This window comes from Mastomys coucha, unplaced genomic scaffold (assembly GCF_008632895.1).
Source record: "Mastomys coucha isolate ucsf_1 unplaced genomic scaffold, UCSF_Mcou_1 pScaffold19, whole genome shotgun sequence".
NCBI lineage: Eukaryota > Metazoa > Chordata > Mammalia > Rodentia > Muridae > Mastomys > Mastomys coucha.
The window spans coordinates 17,867,252-17,885,440 of record NW_022196901.1 but is presented as its reverse complement, the minus strand read 5'-3'; the positions used below and the strand labels follow the sequence as shown (position 1 = coordinate 17,885,440).

The following is an 18,189-nucleotide window of genomic DNA, read 5'->3' as shown; positions in this document are numbered from 1 at the left end:
ACAATATGCAAAGAGCTCCTAACCCAAAACATCCAGGAAATCCAGGACACAATGAGAAGACTAAGCTTAAGAATAATAGGTATAGAAGAGAGTGAAAATTCCCAAATCAAAGGGTTAATAAACATCTTTAACAAAATTATAGGAGAAAAGTTCCCTAACCTAAAGAAAGAGATGACCATAAACATACAAGAAGCCTGCAGAATGCCAAATTGATGGGACTAGAAAACAAAGTCCTCTGATCACATAATAATCAAAATACCAGAATGTGCAGAACAAACATGGAACATTAAAAGCAGTAAGGGGAAAAGGTCAAAAAAGACAGACCTATCAGAATTACACCAGCTTTCTCAACAGACACTCTAAAAGCCAGAAGATGTTGGGCAGATGTCATTCAGACCCAAAGAGAACACAAATGCCAGCCCAGGTTACTATACCCAGCAAAACTCTCAATTACCATAGATAGAAAAACCAAGATAATCCATGACAAACCCAAATTTAAACAATATCTCTCCACAAATCCAGCCCTACAAAGGATAATAGATGGAAAACACCACCACAAGGAGGGAAACTATATCCAAGAAAAAAGCAAGAAATTAATCTTCTCAGAACAAGCCCAAAAGAAGAGAGCCACACAAACATAATTGCATTTCTAACAACAAAAATAACAGGAAGCAACAGTCATTGGTCTCTAATATGTCTCAACATCAATGGGTTCAATTTCCCATAGACATAGACTAAGAGGCTGGATATATAAACAGGACCCAGCATTTTGCTGCACACAGAAAACACATCTCAGTGACAAAGACAAAGACTACCTTAGAGTAAAAGGCTGGAAAAAAAATCTTTCCAAGCAAATGGTCCCAAGAAACAAGCTGGAGTAGCCATTCTGATATAGAATAAAATTGACTTTCAATCAAACATTATCAAAAAAGATATGGAAGGCAGCCAGTGCCACAACACCCAGAGGAAGCTCCACTCCCAGGCGTTCTGACACACCTAGGATCAGAGGTGAGGAGGAACCAACATCTGTCCCAACATTGGGAGTAACTGGGACCAGCGGGACCAGGCACACAGGAACTCCACCAGCCCAGTGATTCGGGTTCCTTCCGGTCTGTCTGGGCTGGGGTCCAGAGCAGACCTTGGGTGCAAGCTCTGACACCAGTCCCACAACACCCAGAGGAAGCTCCACTCCCAGGTGTTCTGACACACCCAGGATCACAGGAACCCAGAATCACAGGATCACATAGCTTGACTCTGACGAGTTCTGACACAACCAGGATCACAGGAAGGATAGGCTCCAGTCAGATTTAGCAAGGGCAGGTAGCACTAGAGTTAACCAGATGGTGGGGGGCAAGGGTAAGAAAATAAACAACACAAACCAAGATCACTTGCCATCATCAGAACCCAATTCTCTCACCATAGCAACTCCTGGACACACCATCACACCGGAAAAGCAAGATGCAGATCTAAAATCACTTATCATGATGATGATACAGGACCTTAAGAAAGACATAAATAGCACCCTCAAAGAAATACAGGAGAACACAGGTAAAGAGCTAGAAGCTCTTAAAGAGGAAACAGAAAAATCTCTTAAAGAACTACAGGAAAACACAATCAAACAGGTGAAGGAAATGAGCAAAACCACCCAGAATCTAAAAGTGGAAATAGAAACAATAAAGAAATCAGAAAGAGAGACAACCCTGGAGATACAAAACCTAGGAAAGAAATCAGGAGCCATAGATGCAAGCATCACCAACAGAATGCAAAGGATATACGAGAGAATCTCAGGGGCAGAAGACACCTTAGAAAACATTGACACAACAGTCAAAAAAAAATGCAAAAAGCAAAAAGCTCCTAACCCAAAACATCCAGGAAATCCAGGACGCACTGAGAAGGCCAAACCTAAGGATAATAGGTATAGAAGAGAGTGAAGACTCCCAATGTAATGGGACAGCAAATAATCTTCAACAAAATTATAGAAGAAAACTTCCCTAACCTAAAGAAAGATGTGCCCATGAACATATAAGAAGCCTACAGAACTCCAAATAGACTTGACCAGAAAAGAAATTCCTCCTGTCACATAATAATCAAAACACCAAATGCACTGAACAAAGAAAGAATTTTAAAAGCAGTAAGGGAAAAAAGGCAAGTAACATATAAAGGCAGGCCTACCAGAATTACGGCAGATTTCTCACCAGAGACTATGAAAGCTAGAAGATCCTGGGCAGATGTCATACAGACCCTACAAGAACACAAATGCCAGCCCAGGCTACTATACTCTACTGAAAGGATAAAGGGGCTGAGAAAGAAATTAGGGAAATGACACCCTTCACAACAGCTGCAAATAATATAATATATCTTGGTGTGATTCTAACCAAGCAAGTGAAAGATCTATACAACAAGAACTTCAAGTCTGAAGAAAGAAATTGAAGAAGACATAAGAAGATTGAAAGATCTCCTATGCTCATGGATTGGCATGATTAACACAGTAAAAATGACCATCTTACCAAAAGCAATCTACAGATTCAATGCAATCCGCACAAAAATTCCACTCAATTCTTCACAGAGATAGAAAGAGTAATTCTCTAATTCTTCTGGAATAACAAAAAACCCAAGATAGGGAAAACTATTCTCAACAATGAGAGAACTTCTCATGGAATCACCATCCCTGTCCACAAGCTGTACCACAGAGCATTTGTGATAAAAACTGCATAGTATTGGTACAGAGACAGACAGGTAGATCAATGGAATAGAAATGAAGACCCCAAAATAAACCCATACACCTATGGACACCTGATCTTTGAAAAAGAAGCCAAAACCACCCAGTGGAAAATGACAGCATATTCAACAAATGGTGCTGGTTCAACTGGTGGCCAGCATGTAAAATAATGCAAATCAATCCATTCTTATCCCCTTGTAGAAAGTTCAAGTCCAAGTTGATCAAGGACCTCCATATAAAACCAGACACACTGAATCTAATAGAAGAGCAAGTGGAAAGAGCCTCAAACATATCAGCATGGGAAAATTTCTTGAACAGAACACCAATGGTTCATACTCTAAGATCAAGAATTGACAAATAAGACCTCATAAAATTGAAAAGCTTTTGTAAGCCAAAGGACACTGTCAATAGGAGAAAATGGCAACCTACAAATTGGGAAAAGATCTTTACCAACCCTACATCCAATAGAGGGTTAATGTCTAATATATATAAAGAATTCAAGAACTTAGATTCCTGAGAACCAAATAACCCCATTAAAACATGGGGTTCAGAGCTAAATAGGGAATTCTCAAACAAGGAATCTCAACTGGCGAGAAGCACCCAAAGAAATGTTAAACATCTTAGTCATCAGGGAAATGCAAATCAAAACAACCTTGAGATTCTACCTTACCTCAACCACAATGGCTAAGATCAAACCTCAGGTGACAGCAGATGCTGGCATGGATGTAGAGAAAGAGCCACACTCCTCCATTGCTGGTGGATGGCAAGCTGGTACAACCACTCTGGAAATCAGTGTGGTGGTTCCTCAGAAAATTGCAAATAGTTCTACCTGAGGACCCAGCTATACCACTTCTGGGCATATACCCAGAACTCCAACATATAACAAGGAAAAATGCTCCACTATGTTTTTAGCAGCCTTATTTATAATAGCCAGAAGTTGGAAACAACCCAGATGTTCCTCAACTGAGGAATGGATGCATAAAATGTGGTACATTTATACAATGGAGTACTACGCAGCTATTAAAAACAATGACTTCATGAAATTTGCAGGCAAATGGATAGAACTAGAAAATATCATCCTGTGTGAGGTATCACAAAAGAACATACATGGTATGCACTCACTGATAAATGGATATATGTCCAAAAGCTTGGAATACCCATGATAAATCTCATAGGCCCTATGAAACCCAATAAGAAGAAAACCAAAGTGTGGATGCTTCAGTCCTACTTAGAAGGGAAGTAGAGGGAGGGAGGGATCTCAGAGGGTAGGAGGAGGGGGAGGATAAAAGGGGGCAGGATCAGGTGTGGGAAGAGACTGGTTGGGGGGGCATGGGGAGAAGGTCAGAGGGTTAGGAAACTGAATGGAGATGTAGAGCAGTGGGGGTGGGGAACCAGGGGTAGGGAACGGGGGGTAGTCATTAGAAATTCCCAGATGCCAGGGAAGCAGAAGTCTCCCAGGACCCAACAGAAATGACATTAGCCAAATACCCAGCACAGGGAGGATAGACCCTGTAGAGACCACAGCCCCAGGATAGACACAGCCCCAGGTTGAGGGATGGGGCCAACCACTCATCTCAAAAAAATTAACCCAGAATTGTTCCTGTCTAAAGAAAATACAGATTTTGAGTAGGGCAGAGGCTGAAGGAAAGACCATCCAGAGACTGCTCCATCTAGGGATCCATCCCATCTGCAGACACCAAACCAAGACACTATGGCTGATGCCAAGAAGTGCTTGCTGACAGGAGTCTGAGAGTGGTTCTCCTCCCCTCCCCGCAACCCCCAAGGCTCTGCCAGAGCCTGACCAATAGAGAGGTGGATACTCATAGTCAACCATCGGACTGAACATGGGAACCACAAGGGAAGAATTAGGAGAAGGACTGAAGGAGCTGAAGAGGATTGCAACCCCATAGGAAGAACAATATCAAACACCCATACCCTCCAGAGCACCCAGGGACTAAACTACTAACCAAAGAGTACACATGGTGGGACCTGTAGCTCCAGTAGCAGATGTAGCAGAGGATGGCCTTATCTGGCATCAATGAGAAGTGAGGCCCTTGGTCTGTGGAGTCCTGATGCTTCAGCATAGGGGGAGGGCGGTGAGGTGGGAGTGCGTGGGTGGGGGAGCACCCTCATAAGAGGCCAGGGAGGGGGGTGGGATAGGGGGCTTGCAGAAGGGAAATTGGGAAGGGGGACAACACTTGAAATGTAAACAAATGAAAGAACCAATAATAAAAAAAAGAAGTGCTGGACACAGTGACCTCAGCACTCACTCAGTAAGGGGTGGGGTGAGGGGAGGTTTCCAGCTGCGTGTGCAAGAGTGCTCATTTCCCAGGACTACAGGGACTTCAATGGAAGGGAAAAAAGCTAGAGAAAGTCACAGAGAGAAGTGGAGGAAGCGGGAAGAGCAGATAAGGGAAGCAGGGAAAACAAAGAGAGGGAAGGAAATGGACCGGGAGGAGAGAAGAAAGACCGAAAGACTGAGGGAGCGGAGGTGGTGAGAGGGGTTAGCTGTTCACTCCGCTGAGGTGGTGAGAGGGGCTAGCTGTTCACTCCGCTGAGGTGGTGAGAGGGGTTAGCTGTTCACTCTGCTGAGGTGGTGAGAGGGGTTAGCTGTTCACTCCGCTGAGGTGGTGAGAGAGGGGGGCTAGCTGTTCACTCTGCTGAGGTGGTGAGAGGGGCTAGCTGTTCACTCTGCTGAGGTGGTGAGAGGGGTTAGCTGTTCACTCCGCTGAGGTGGTGAGAGGGGCTAGCTGTTCACTCCGCTGAGGTGGTGAGAGGGGCTAGCTGTTCACTCCGCTGAGGTGGTGAGAGGGGCTAGCTGTTCACTCCGCTGAGGTGGTGAGAGGGGCTAGCTGTTCTCTCCGCTGTCCAGGCAGCGGCTAAGTATTGGAGGAGGTTGGTCTCGGAAAGGACACTGTCCAGGCACACAGCGTCTCTGCAGTGCTGAGGCTGCACGCAGTGGGTGTCCCTCAGGAGGCCAGGGACGGCCAGAGGTAGCAGAAAGCCATGCTCTGCTCCCTTTGTATGTCTGAAATTGGGATGGCACACATTCTGAGCCCCTCCTGACAGACTAGCACTCTGAGTAGGTGTGGGTAACTTGAAGAGAGTGGGGTAGGGTGAGGGCGGGGTCAGATGATGGAGTCATATGGAGCAGAACACTGGGCAGTCTTCTCTGGAGTCCTGGAGGCATTCACAAGGTCATCATAAATAGGAACTTATTTTCCCCAGTGTGACTAATGCCATAGCTGCAAAGGTCAAGTGTATTTATAATCCCCAACTCGTTTTTTTCTAAAGCACTGATCATGAAGCCCAGGTTTGGCCTCCAACTTGCTGTGTAACTGAGGATGACCCTGAACTTCTGATCCCTCTGCCTCTCTTCTCTAACTCTGGGATTAAAGGTGTGCACCTCTATAATGGGACTATTATGTGCTAGGGATGAACCCAGGGCTTCATGAATGCTAGACTCTAACAACTGAGCTACATCCCAGCCCATAACTTCAAGGTCTAAAAACTATTTGTTTTCTAGTGGCATTACAACAAACTATTCTTGGGCCCTACTGGAAAGTGTCCGTAGATGAGGGAAAATAAGAAGAAAAGGCAGCCATGCATGGGTGTCTGTGTTTTGGGTTACGCAGGACAATTGATGGAAGAAAGATCCATGGCAGGATGGATTTAGCCTTTCAGCAGCAGGGGATCAGCCTCTGAAGAACTGAAGGACTGAACGTCCTAGAAGGACTGACAGTCCTAGAAGCTCTTTATTGTTATACAAAAGTCAGTTTCCACATAGCAACACCTCTTATCTGATCGAGGAGTTGTCTTCACAGACCCCTAAGCAATTCTTCCTGGTAAGCAAGACTTCCTGGTTTGCCAAGCCTGTTTCTCGACAAAGTAATGCAAAGACTCTGAGAATTCTTCAAAGGGATTAACCCTGTAAAATCTCAGATAACAGTCACTGATAAAAGGCTACTTCAAAGCTGAGATGCCATCACTCCAGGTTCCTGCTAGAGGCAAAGGTTCTGCTACAATTCTGCTACACTGTGGGCCAAACTTCCAGCCCTCGGGCTCTTCAGTATCTCTCGGGGAGATGTAGACTCTCTGGGAGCTGTGATCTGACTGGACATCCCAGTCTTGCTGCTTGCCCAGCAGTGCATATCTTTTTAAAAAGGATACTTTATAATAATAATAATAATAATAATAATAATAATAATTATTATTATTATTACTATTGTTATTATTATTATTTTATATTATTAAATGTTGGCCCCAGAGACACATACCACTGTGATCCCCTACAAGGGTTGCACGGATTAATTGTTCAAAGGGAAAACCTGGATTCTTAACAGATTTTTTTCGGGCCTGGTGAGAAGTTAGAATAACGTTCACTTCCAACTTCACTTCCAAGCCTTTAGAAGGCTAAATACTGAGGAGAAAGCTCCTTTTTTTCCAGAGTAAAGTTTGTCTAGATGGAAGCTTGAGGGTTTCCGTTACCAGAATCTCATCAGAAACTTAGAGTTTCCCTGCTGTCCAGTGCTGAGCTGCGACATGTCTGTGGGGGTGGGGCCAGAAACCGATTTTGAAATAAACAGAGCGTTTGAAATCTTCTGTCTTGGACATTTGCAAATCAGTGTGTGCCAGTGGTTCTCAAAATCTAGGAGGGCCTCAACTGTCACAACTGTCACTAGGAGAGAGGGCGTCTGGGACCCACTGCTAGAGTGCTTGGTCCTAGGTCTGAAGCTCAGCAATTTACATTTCAGACAAGCTTCTGGCTGAGCATCTTGTCTGGAGGCTGCATTTGGAGAACAATTAAAACAATTAAGTTTCCTGTCAGTCAGGGACAATCTGCTTACACTTCGGGGGAAGTCCCCAGGATCAGCGCCTGTCAGTGTGGAAGGGCCCTGTATTGGCCCAGGCACCAGGCACCCACAGGACTCTTTAGGATCAGGTGCACAGGTCTGTTGACATCCAGGTTTTGTGGGCTGCCTCTTTTGACTCTTGAAGGCTCAGTTTGTTTTCAGGCCTCCTCTAGGAAAACAAAACAAAGGACTGGACGAATCCACAGCCTTTCAGGAGGTTCAGGAATTATTCTGGAGTAACTGCACGTGCTACTGTGGCATGGCTAACTTTGGAGAATCTATTTCTGAAACGAGGCTGCATATTCACATGGAGAAAAGTCACCAAGCCCTTTCATCTGGCTGACATTTCTCAGCCACAGTGCCCCCCCACCCCCCGCCGTGTAGGAAGAATTTCAGGCTGAGCCTGTGGTTTTCACAGGAGCTCCTCTTCCCACTCTTTCTTTCTCCCTTTCCCCTCCTTTCTTCATCTGCGGTTCCCAATTTCTCCACTTGAGGTCTCAATAGGACAGCAATTTTCTTAGTCCTCTCCTGCTTAGGATGGATTTGGAACAAGCCTTGGGGGTGAGGGGTGGCTGTATGGTGGGGGAGAAATCATCTCTTCCTAACTCGTAGCTGGCTTGATTGATTTGTTCGGGGAGCTCTCTGGTTAAAGAAGTACTGGGCAAGGAGCTGACAGCCACATATCTGCTCGCATCCTCGATGGGGCAACTGGCCTGCAAGGCTTCCTGAAGGGGCCATTTTCCTTTATCAGACAGTGTTACTTACAGCTGTCCTACATGGAGGACTAGTAATGCTAGGACAATGACTGCGGCTAAGAAGAGACTGGGAGATCATGTCTACACTTTCTAGTCAGTGTCCTCTCCACATAACGCGGTGGTGTATCTGTCAGTCTTCAGTGACGTGGCATCAGAAGCTGCTTTAAAAGTCCCTCTTTTAAAGCTCCCCTGCTAGACGGATTACTTCTGTGCCTCTACTTGACCAAAACTGTCTGAAATTTGTCCTGGCAATGCTTTCCGGGGTCAGAGTGTTTTGTTTTGCTGTATTTTACGCAGTGGCTTCTGAATCGAAAGTCTGTCCTCCCAATCATCTTTGAGTCACTGTGGGGTTCATTGAAGGTTCCTGCAGACTATTTGGGAAAAAATTACATTTAAAACTCAAAATGGGGGGGCTGCAGAGATGGCTCAGTGGCTAAGAGCACTGGCTGCCTTTCCAGTTCCCAGCAGCCACATGGCAGCTCACAGCTGTCTGTAACTCCAACTCCAGGGGATCTGACACCCTCACACAGGCAGATGGTCAAAACACCCAATGCACATAATATAAACATAAATAAATTAAATAAAAAACTCAAATCAGTCAGAATGTTAAATTCAGTAATGGTTCTCTGTCCTCTACAAATGTTTGCCAAAAGGTGCCATGTATTTGCTGTGGAAAAAGAAAGCCAGTGAGAAGGACCATGCCCATTTAGCCAGCATCTGTGTTTTCATAGCTGCACAAGAAGGGGTGCAGCACAGAACTGAGGTAGACACTGACACATGTGTTTCCATGGTTGCCCTTTTGGCTTTTAGAATATTTTCCGTTGTATGGTTCCTGGTCTCTTTAAGAACTCACTAGAGGAGCTGGAGAGATGTCTCATTGATAAAGAGCACTGACTGCTCTTCCAGATGTCATGAGTTCAGTTCCCAGCAACCACATGGTGGCTCATAACCATCTGTAATGGGATCCGATGCCCTCTTCTGGTGTGTCTGAAGTCAGCTACAGTGTGGTTACATACATTAAATAAATAAATAAATCTTTTTTTTTCTTTTTTCTTTTTTGGTTTTTCGAGACAGGGTTTCTCTGTGTAGCCCTGGCTGTCCTGGAACTCACTCTGTAGACCAGGCTGGCCTTGAACTCAGAAATCCACCTGCCTCTGCCTCCTAAGTGCTGGGATTAAAGGCATGTGCCACCACTGCCCGGCAATAAATAAATCTTAAAACAAACAAACAAACAAACAAACAAAACCGTCCTGGAAAAGAGAGGCTGTGACCCTCACCTGCGCTCAGTTAATGAGTGGCCTCCTGGGAATTGGACAGCAGCTTATCTGTGCATTTCCTGAAATGTTTCCGTCTTTCAGAAATCGGATGCTTAGACTTGGAGCACGAATGTCTATGTGAGTGTGAAGGACCAGGTAAAGCAGGTTCTGCACTTCTCGTTTGCTTGTACCTTTTCTTTCTTGGGCTTTGCTTTTCTTCAGTTAGTAACTGAACACTAGCTCACCCCCCTCCCCACTGGCTGTCCCTATTTGCACAGCCTGACTTTCCCCATAACTTCCTGTGGAAAATGTAGGTGGAGGTGGACTCTAAACAAGTCCAATGAGCAAGTTAATGTTAATTAAGCAATTAATAAGCAAACTTGGCCCACGGACTTCTTGCAGTTTGCTATTCTGAATTTATGAATGAGGAATCTGTGGTGTAGAGAGCCGAATTACCTTTCTTCAGCTTACTCATGTCTCCAGCGGCAAGGCTGGAGCCCTCTCTGGGGATGTAGACTCACTTACTTTCATTTTTACAAAGTCGCCCTGGAACTCTGTGTATGAAGTCTGTCCAGAGAGAAGGGAGCTCTGACACCACTCTCCATAGGATGCTTTGGGGAAAGTTGGGGACAGGATTTTAATCTGTCTCCACTCGGAGCTATTTTCTCTCATAGGGTCTCAGTCATCATCTATAAATTAAGGGGTTTGGAACAAAAGGTCCATCCCTAATAACTTTTGGCTTTCTGCATGTCTAAATGGTGGGCTGGGGTCTCAACACTGCATATTTTAAGTCCCAATCACTGGACAGTATTTGGTCAGTTGTCATGATAGCATCTTTAATTTAAAATTTTTATTATTCAGAATTTACAACTCAATAACTTTGACACACACTAACACTTCAGTGAAATTGAAAACATGAGGAAATTTCTGGCTTCAGACTGTAGTCATGTGTGTGCACACATATGGGTATGCAGGTGTGTGCACACATGTGGGTGTGCAGGTGTGTGCACACATGTGGGTGTGCAGGTGTGTGCACACATGTGGGTGTGCAGGTGTGTGGTGAGGAACAGAGGATAAGATAGGATTACACTTTATTTTATTTGGGGCCCTGGAAATTGCACTAGGGCTCACTCACGCCAGGCAGGCACTTTCTCACAGGACTCTTTACCTCTAGCTCCCAAACTGTACTTTAAATGTCCCAGATATATTCTTTTTTGTTAGTTTTAGTATGGCATTTTAATTCCTGTATATAATGTATTTCAACCATAATCACTTCCCTTACCTTCTCTAGTCTCCCTCCCACTCCTGTTATAATTCAGGTTACTGGCAGGATCATCATGGGTGAGGGCTTTTGTTGTTGTTGTTGTTGTTGTTTTTCATGAGCATGTGTGCCTAGCCAGCGGCTACGCAACTGACGAAAGTCTTTCCCCCCAGATATATTCTTGTCAGGCACAAATATCTCCTCCCATCAATTTTCTTATTCTAGAAGTTCAATTTAACCTATATTAAATAGCCTCAGAGTGAAAATATGATTTGTATAGAATCAAGAAACACCAAAAGGAACAGTGTATGTGTGTGCACAATGAAAGCCTGTTTTAGCTCATATCTAGCTTAAAGCACATTATTCTTTCTCTTTCATACAGTTTTATTCTCCACATGTGTATGTTTGCCCATCATATACGTATGTACAGAGAGGAGAAAGTAAATAAACAAAAAAACTCTCATCCCTGTCCATAGCTCCTGTTACCTGGCGTGATCAAGTCCTATGGAAAGATGACAGAACAGGAGTCCATTTAAGAGCGCCAGCCCCAGAGAACACCGAATCTGTCTGGTACTGGGTGAAGGTCATGGCCTGTGTAGAACAGCCTTTGTAGTTCTCCACCTTGAAGTGGTCAGTTGCAGTTAGGCATCAGCAAGTGCCTAGCATTCTGAAAGCTGACAACCCCCAGCTTATTGCCTGAACATAATAACTCATTGCAGTCTCCAGGACTCCCAGCTCTCTAGAAGATACCAGGCAGACAGTCGCTTGTTCTCTGGTGCTTACCCTGTGCCGGACTTTGTGTGTAGGTAAAGCACAGGTAATAAATCAGGAACAAAGACATAATCTAGGGCTTTAAAAGACAGTTCATGCTGCCCAAGTGCCAAGCGCTGGAAGCAGAAACTGGAGAAGAGCGGAGCAAACATGCGGGAGTGGACGGCCCGAAGCACACAAAACATAGCTGTACCTACAAGCGGCCATGCTCACACTTACATGGTGAGGTCTCACACTACCTTAGTTTGCTTTAAGCATTTCCATCATCTGAGAGTGTGGGAGGGAAAAACAGAATAGTTAAAGGTAAAGTACATCAACAGCTCAGCACCATCTTCTCAAAGACTAAAGGCAGAATTCCACTTACACTGTTCAGGCACATGTTATGGGGGAGAGCAAGCTTCGTAGCCAGTGAAGGCTCAGTCCTGAGCACCAGGCTGGCTGGGCTCATTCCTTAGCCCTGCAACTTGCTCTCTGTTTGACCCCAGTGGACAATTATCTTCTCTTTTTGTACCTCTGTTTTCTTATCTGGAAATGGGTCTCACAGTAGTACTTACCTTGTGAGCAGGTGGGGAGGATGCTACGGAGCAGCACACATAAAGCCCTCAGGACAATCCTAGTCAATACCCAATGTTCTCCAAGTGTTCAAGAACAATGACGTCATTGTTAGTGGTGTCTCTGGCTTCCCTAAGGAACCCAGCTGAGACTAGAGGAAAAAAAAATCACTGAAATCCAAAGACCTGGAGAATTTTAGTTGTTCTGTAAGAAAACTAACTCAGGAGAGGACAAAGTAAGAAAGGAATGAAGGTGGGGGTGAGAAATAGTTGTGTGCTGTTAGAGCCTTTAGAGGGCCTCATTTCAAACTCTAGATTATCCCCAAAGCAATTCAGAATGGGATTTGAGGAATGATAAGTAAAGATCAATTGTTTACACATAGTTTGGTTCACACCCAGCAACTCAAACTCTATCAGTTTCCTTGGGCTCTGTGCTGTACACAGATGAGACCACATTCTGTGTGGTTTCGGTTGCTTGAGTCCGTGCCTCTCAGAGAACTGCCTAAAGATGCAGCCCAGAGACCTGCACGGCAATGAGTACCTCTGGCTGGCCTCGTCTTACAGGAGGGCAGGCTTCTGCTGCACTCTTGCCCAGAGCCATCTGGCCAGCATTTGTCTCACATAGTAGGGTTTTGTGGTCCAAAGAGAAAGAAATGGGACTCTGAGAGGGAGGTGATATCTTAGGGTAAAGGCAACTTTCAAGCAAAAAACGGCCCTGGATAACCTTGATGGAATGTGCCCCCTCTGAGCACCCTCTGTGGTCATGATGTGGCACTTTGTCCTCTGAGCATGGCATTGCTGTGTTGAAATCAGAGCAGCTGGGATTAGCCTTATAAAAAACTGGGTCCACTAACATTCCCTCATGGGAGAAAAGGAGGAATCACCAGGCTCTTGAAGCTCTTGAGAGCCTTCTCTCAAGGACACACTGGGGGAGGGAGAGACCACCCTTGGGCTTGGAGGCCGGTACTACATTGACATGTTTGGTAGGTAACTCCAAGTCAAACAAACTGGCTCCCCAAGCTGAACTTAGTGTAATCCTTCTTTTGTTCGTCATTTTTCATCTCTCTGGGGGTAAATAGAAATAGACTCCCATAACTCACTGAACAAGTGTTAGCTAGGCAGTACTGGTATACAATTAGTTTTTTACTTTCTAAGTGAGTGCCTCTCTCTCTACCTCCCAATGTACATGCCTAAGGAGTTAGGACACACACACACACACACACACACACACACACACACACACACACACACACACACACACACACGGTAATAGCATGGATCTCAAAGAGAAGAGTCATCTGCTCCCTGTGTTCCAAGGGTATGCCAGTCCTCTCTCTTCAATGACTCTGGGTTTATAGTCTCTCAACCGCCTAGTTTCCTATTGACTGTTGATTCTCTTCTTGATTCTCTTTTATTGCTATTCTCAACAGCACTGAGTCTGAGGAAGTTTTAGAGTTAGAAGATTTAGGCCTGTCCTCTAACCTTTTCAGTGTGACAAGAAGGCGCGGAATTCCTGTGCTGGCTCAATTTTGGTATATGAGCATTTGGATGAGGAGACTTGATCTTTTAAAGTTGGGCACAAGAATCATCCTTCACACAAAATGAAAAGTAACTATAAACTTTCAGCTGGTGGACTATGGAAGGGAAGAGTAATGGGAAACATGTTAGGACATGTTTAGTAATAGAAAACATGCTAGGGTATGTTTAGTAATGAGGAATATGTTAGGGCGTGTTTAGTAATGGAGAACATATTTGGACATGTTTGGTAATGGAGAACTTGTTTGGACATGTTTGGTAATGGAGAACATGTTTGGACATGTTTAGTAATGGAGAACATGTTAGGATATGTTTAGTAATGGAAAACATGCTAGGATATGTTTAGTGGTGGGGAACACGTTAGGACATGCTTAGTAATGGAGAACATATTAAGATATGTTTAGTAATGGAGAACAGGTTAGGATATGTTTAGTAGCCTAGATACCTTCCCTTTTTCAGAACAGGAGAGCCACAAGCAGTGTTGCAGGAAGCAAACTTGATCCCTGAAATAGATATGACTGTCTTTCTCAGCTTTAAGCAAGGCACATTCTTCCACCGCACAGGGTCAGTGGCTATATTGTGGTGCGCTGAGAAGACCGCTGCTTTGAGCAGGGATTAATATGGCTTTGTTTTAATATTTAGTATAACCTCAAGTTAAATTCCACAGTCAAGTAACTGCTAGGCAACTGTGGGCTTCCAAGTCAGAGCTTCGATTTCTCATGCAGCCTCTCGCTATGTCAAGTATAGCAGGCCTCTTGCTGTGGGAGGGGCTAAGGTGGCTCTGATCACAGCTCCATGTCTATGGCACAGAAGATGGCTTTTAAAAAACACAGTGTTAGATCTTTCCAATCACAGGAGCTGTTTCAAGGACGTGGATTACATTACCAGACTGCAGAACACAGAAACACCTTGATCTGCTCAGCACCCTTCTGAAGAGATTCTATTTGTGCCATTAGAATGTCGCTCAGGCAGCGGTGTCAATGGGAAGAGGAGACAGAATACTCAAAGAAGCAAAGGGATTTTTCAACCTGAAAAAGCAGGTCTGATGAATTGATGTTTGCAGAAATAGTGGCATTTAAACAGAATTATTAAGCAATTAGCCCAAATTACAGTTGGGATGGGAACTAGGCAATTTCAAAAGGAATTATTAGAAGAAAGCCTTCCTTGGGATGTGAAGTTTTCACTCTGCACTCACATCCTGTGTTCACATCGGTTGCAGAAGGGCGATATTTTGGCAAGAGAGATTTGTGGATGATCTGAAGATGCCACGTCTCCTGGGGGCCAGTGTCAGTGAGCTCCTTAGCTCACAGGGGCACTTCTGGAGGTCCCCAGAGGCAGTGAGGACATCTCTGGGCATCAGTATCAAGCACAGTGTATATTTTAGTAGAGTTCAATGGTAATCACTTTTGAGTTCTGTTCTGGTTGCAATCCATCCCCAAGGCTAGTCCAGAGGTCTCCCCAGGTATTAACTGAAGTTGACAGAACCCAGAATTCCTTAGGAGATGGGCCTCTCAGGGCGGGGAGGGGGGCTGTCTTGATTACATTGACTGAGGTGTGAAGGCCCAGGCGCTGTGGGAGGCACTGCTTCCTTACTGGGGATGCTGGACTGGATAGGTGAAGAAGGAAACTGAGCAGAAGCATGCGTGTATTGATTACTGCCACTTTTGGATGGGTGCAGTGTGAACAGCTCTCTCACACTCCTGCTGATGTGACTTCTCCCTGTGATTGTAACCTGGAATAGCCTGAAATAAATCCTTTCTCCCTTAAGCTGCCTTAATTGGGGTTATCTTTACATGCAATTATTATAACAATAGGAAAATAAAATACAGCAGCAGGCATAGGCTAGTTTTCTGGGGAGGAAATGATAGAACAGGCTCCACTGTCAGAAGAGAGGCTGATGCTTGGGTAGCCATGACAGCCTGTCTGTGTCTACAGTAACCTCATTGCAATGACTGAGCTTATTATTTTTAGAGACTTATTTATTTTGTGTACAATGCTTTACTTGCATATATATACATGTATGCATATATATGTATGTATGTGCATATATATATGCATCACTTGCGTGCCTCATGTTGGTGGAGCCAGAAGAGGGCATCAGACACCCTAGAACTAGAGTGAAGGACCGTTAGCATTTGCCATGGATGTTAGAACCTGAACTTAGATCCTTTGCAAGAGCAGCAATTGCTCTTAATCTCTGAGGAATTTCTTCAGCCTCATGATGACTTAGTACCTTTTAAAGTGTGTGTCTCTGTGTGTGTGTGTGTCTATGTGTATCTCTCTTTCTCTCTCTCTGTGGGTCTCTGTGTGTCTGTCTGTGCGTGTCTTTGTATGTGTCTGTGTGTCTCTGTGTGTTTGTGTCTCTGTGTGTGTGTATGTATGTGTGTCTGTGTGTGTGTTTGTGTGTCTATGTATGTGTCTGTGCAGATTAATCAGAGAGAACTGCTGGTTGGTATCAGGAGGGAGCAGTAAAGAATCACTGTTAGCTCCCTGTAACAGTGCAGAAGGAGGAGCACAGGGAGATGGAGAAAGAGGCAGGGTAAATGCTGGAAGGGCAGATCAGGGAGCAATCCCTCTGCCTGTGCTACATGATAGATGAAGCCCCGCTGTGCTTTCTTATGTCCACTCCTGCTTTCTCTGCTCTTAGGAATGATGAGACTTTCTTCCTGTGATCTAACGGTAGCAAAGAGAAAGAACACGAGGATCTCATCAAGTAAGTGTAATTCTTTCCCGGGCCTATTTCCTACTTCTTGAAATATAATAGGACATCAAGTTGGTTGTTTCAGGGATTGTTAAATATCCTCTCCCTTTGATGTTAGCACTAATAGGAAGAGGCAGCTGGAAAGCACATGGAGGTAGTGTTTAGTGAGATTCATGGAAGACACATAGAAGAAATAACCACGAACCATGTGCACACAGGAAGATCTTGTGGGAAAGGAGACCTTTAGGAGATTAGGAACAGCTGTAAAAGGTACATCAGCACACATGCATAATGTGCAATATATTTTAGACCTCAGAGTCTGGGGATGGAGCTCAGTGCTTAGAAAGCATATGGAAAGTTCAGGATTTGATCCCCACTATTACTTTAAAGGGGAACAAAGACATTAGTCACTGCCATTGTTGGTCTCATTCACAAGGAGAGGTACAAGGAAGGATGCAACGCCTTCCACACACTCCAGGGATAGGAAAGCAAGTTGACTAGAATCTAGCTTCTGCTGAATGTACACTGAGGGACACTGAGGAAGGTTCTGCTTTAGTTATAGTCTAAAGTCTAAAAACCCATCTTTGAAATGTCTTGGGTACTATAAATGATACCATTTAATAAATAGGATTTTAGCCTTAATTTTCCACAACAGTAAGGGTAGTTATGTTTAGGGAATCCTTTGAATAGCAAAAGAGCCATCTGCCAGATAAGAACAGGAAAACCTGGTCAGGTCTCAGAATAAACTTCTTCTGTCCTACTCTGTGCCTTGAAAGTGATTTCACAGACTATGGACCTCTGAGAATTCCCTATGAAAAGGATATCTTTTATTTATATAATTGGATAAGGTCAAATACGGACATTTCTGAACCCAAAGACTCCTACACAGACAAAGGCAATGGTGCATATACAGCTTTTGTGTATCCTTCCATAGTCCACCAAAGGCTGTTTTTCTTATTTGAGAAGTAGACCTTTTTGGTATTCAAATGACTCATTAAACATGATAACTACCCTTGCTATTGTGGATCAATTAACAGGCCGAAATCCTATTTATTAAATGGCATCAGTTACAGCACCCAAGACATTTAAAAGACAGTTGTTATGTCTCCATTGATTTAACGCCAGCTTCAGTGAGCAGTCGTCCCATGTATTTGAAACTTTAGAAAAACAACCTAAATCTCTGAGAATTTTATTTTTTATTTTTATTTTTGTATTTGTATGCTCTGGGAGTTTGGGTTCTATGGTTTAATTTTCTACTTCCCAGGTAGTAGTAGGTAATAGGTGGCTGTTGACTGATTTTTTTTCCTTTCAAATGCCTTGCCCCCCAGCCTTCAGTGTTCATGGGTGGAAGGGAGCCATGAAAGGAACTGATGTGAAACAGACATCCTTGTGAAACATATTTTCAGTTGAGTGGGCCTTCAGAGAAGAAATACAGGGTGGTGTTATAATTCAGTGTTGGAATCAAAGAGACCTGCCTACACTTTGACAAGGACCTTGGTTATTAATTGTCCAGTCTGCTCACTTCACTTTATAGAGTAGGAAACAGAAGTTCTGCATAGACACACCGTTCTGGGGACAGAGAAGAGATAGTGGTGGACTTCTTACCTTAGGACCTTAGGTTCCCTGTCATGATGGTTCCCATTTTTCAGTAGAAAAGCATTTAAATCAATGATGCCTACTGGTAACCGGGCAGGATATACATATCAGAAATGCTTGGGACTAGTTATTGTTTGAAATTAAGAACTGTTATGTATATATATATATATATATATATATATATATATAT

At 44.0% G+C, this 18,189-nt stretch overlaps 1 protein-coding gene across 2 annotated transcripts in view; it reads right to left on the bottom strand.

Moving 5' to 3' along the window:
* The window catches only part of Lhfpl3 (LHFPL tetraspan subfamily member 3), a 554,873-nt gene that overhangs the window by 37,346 nt on the left and 499,338 nt on the right, over nt 1-18,189 (bottom strand). Inside the window, exon 3 of one of the 2 annotated variants that reach the window (XM_031380099.1) lies at nt 11,835-11,882. The exons of the other annotated variant lie outside the window; for it this stretch is intronic. Within the exon in view, the coding sequence (XP_031235959.1) occupies nt 11,866-11,882 (17 nt within the window). The 3' untranslated portion in view covers nt 11,835-11,865. The remainder of the gene's footprint in view (nt 1-11,834; nt 11,883-18,189) is intronic. 2 annotated transcript variants of the gene reach the window in all.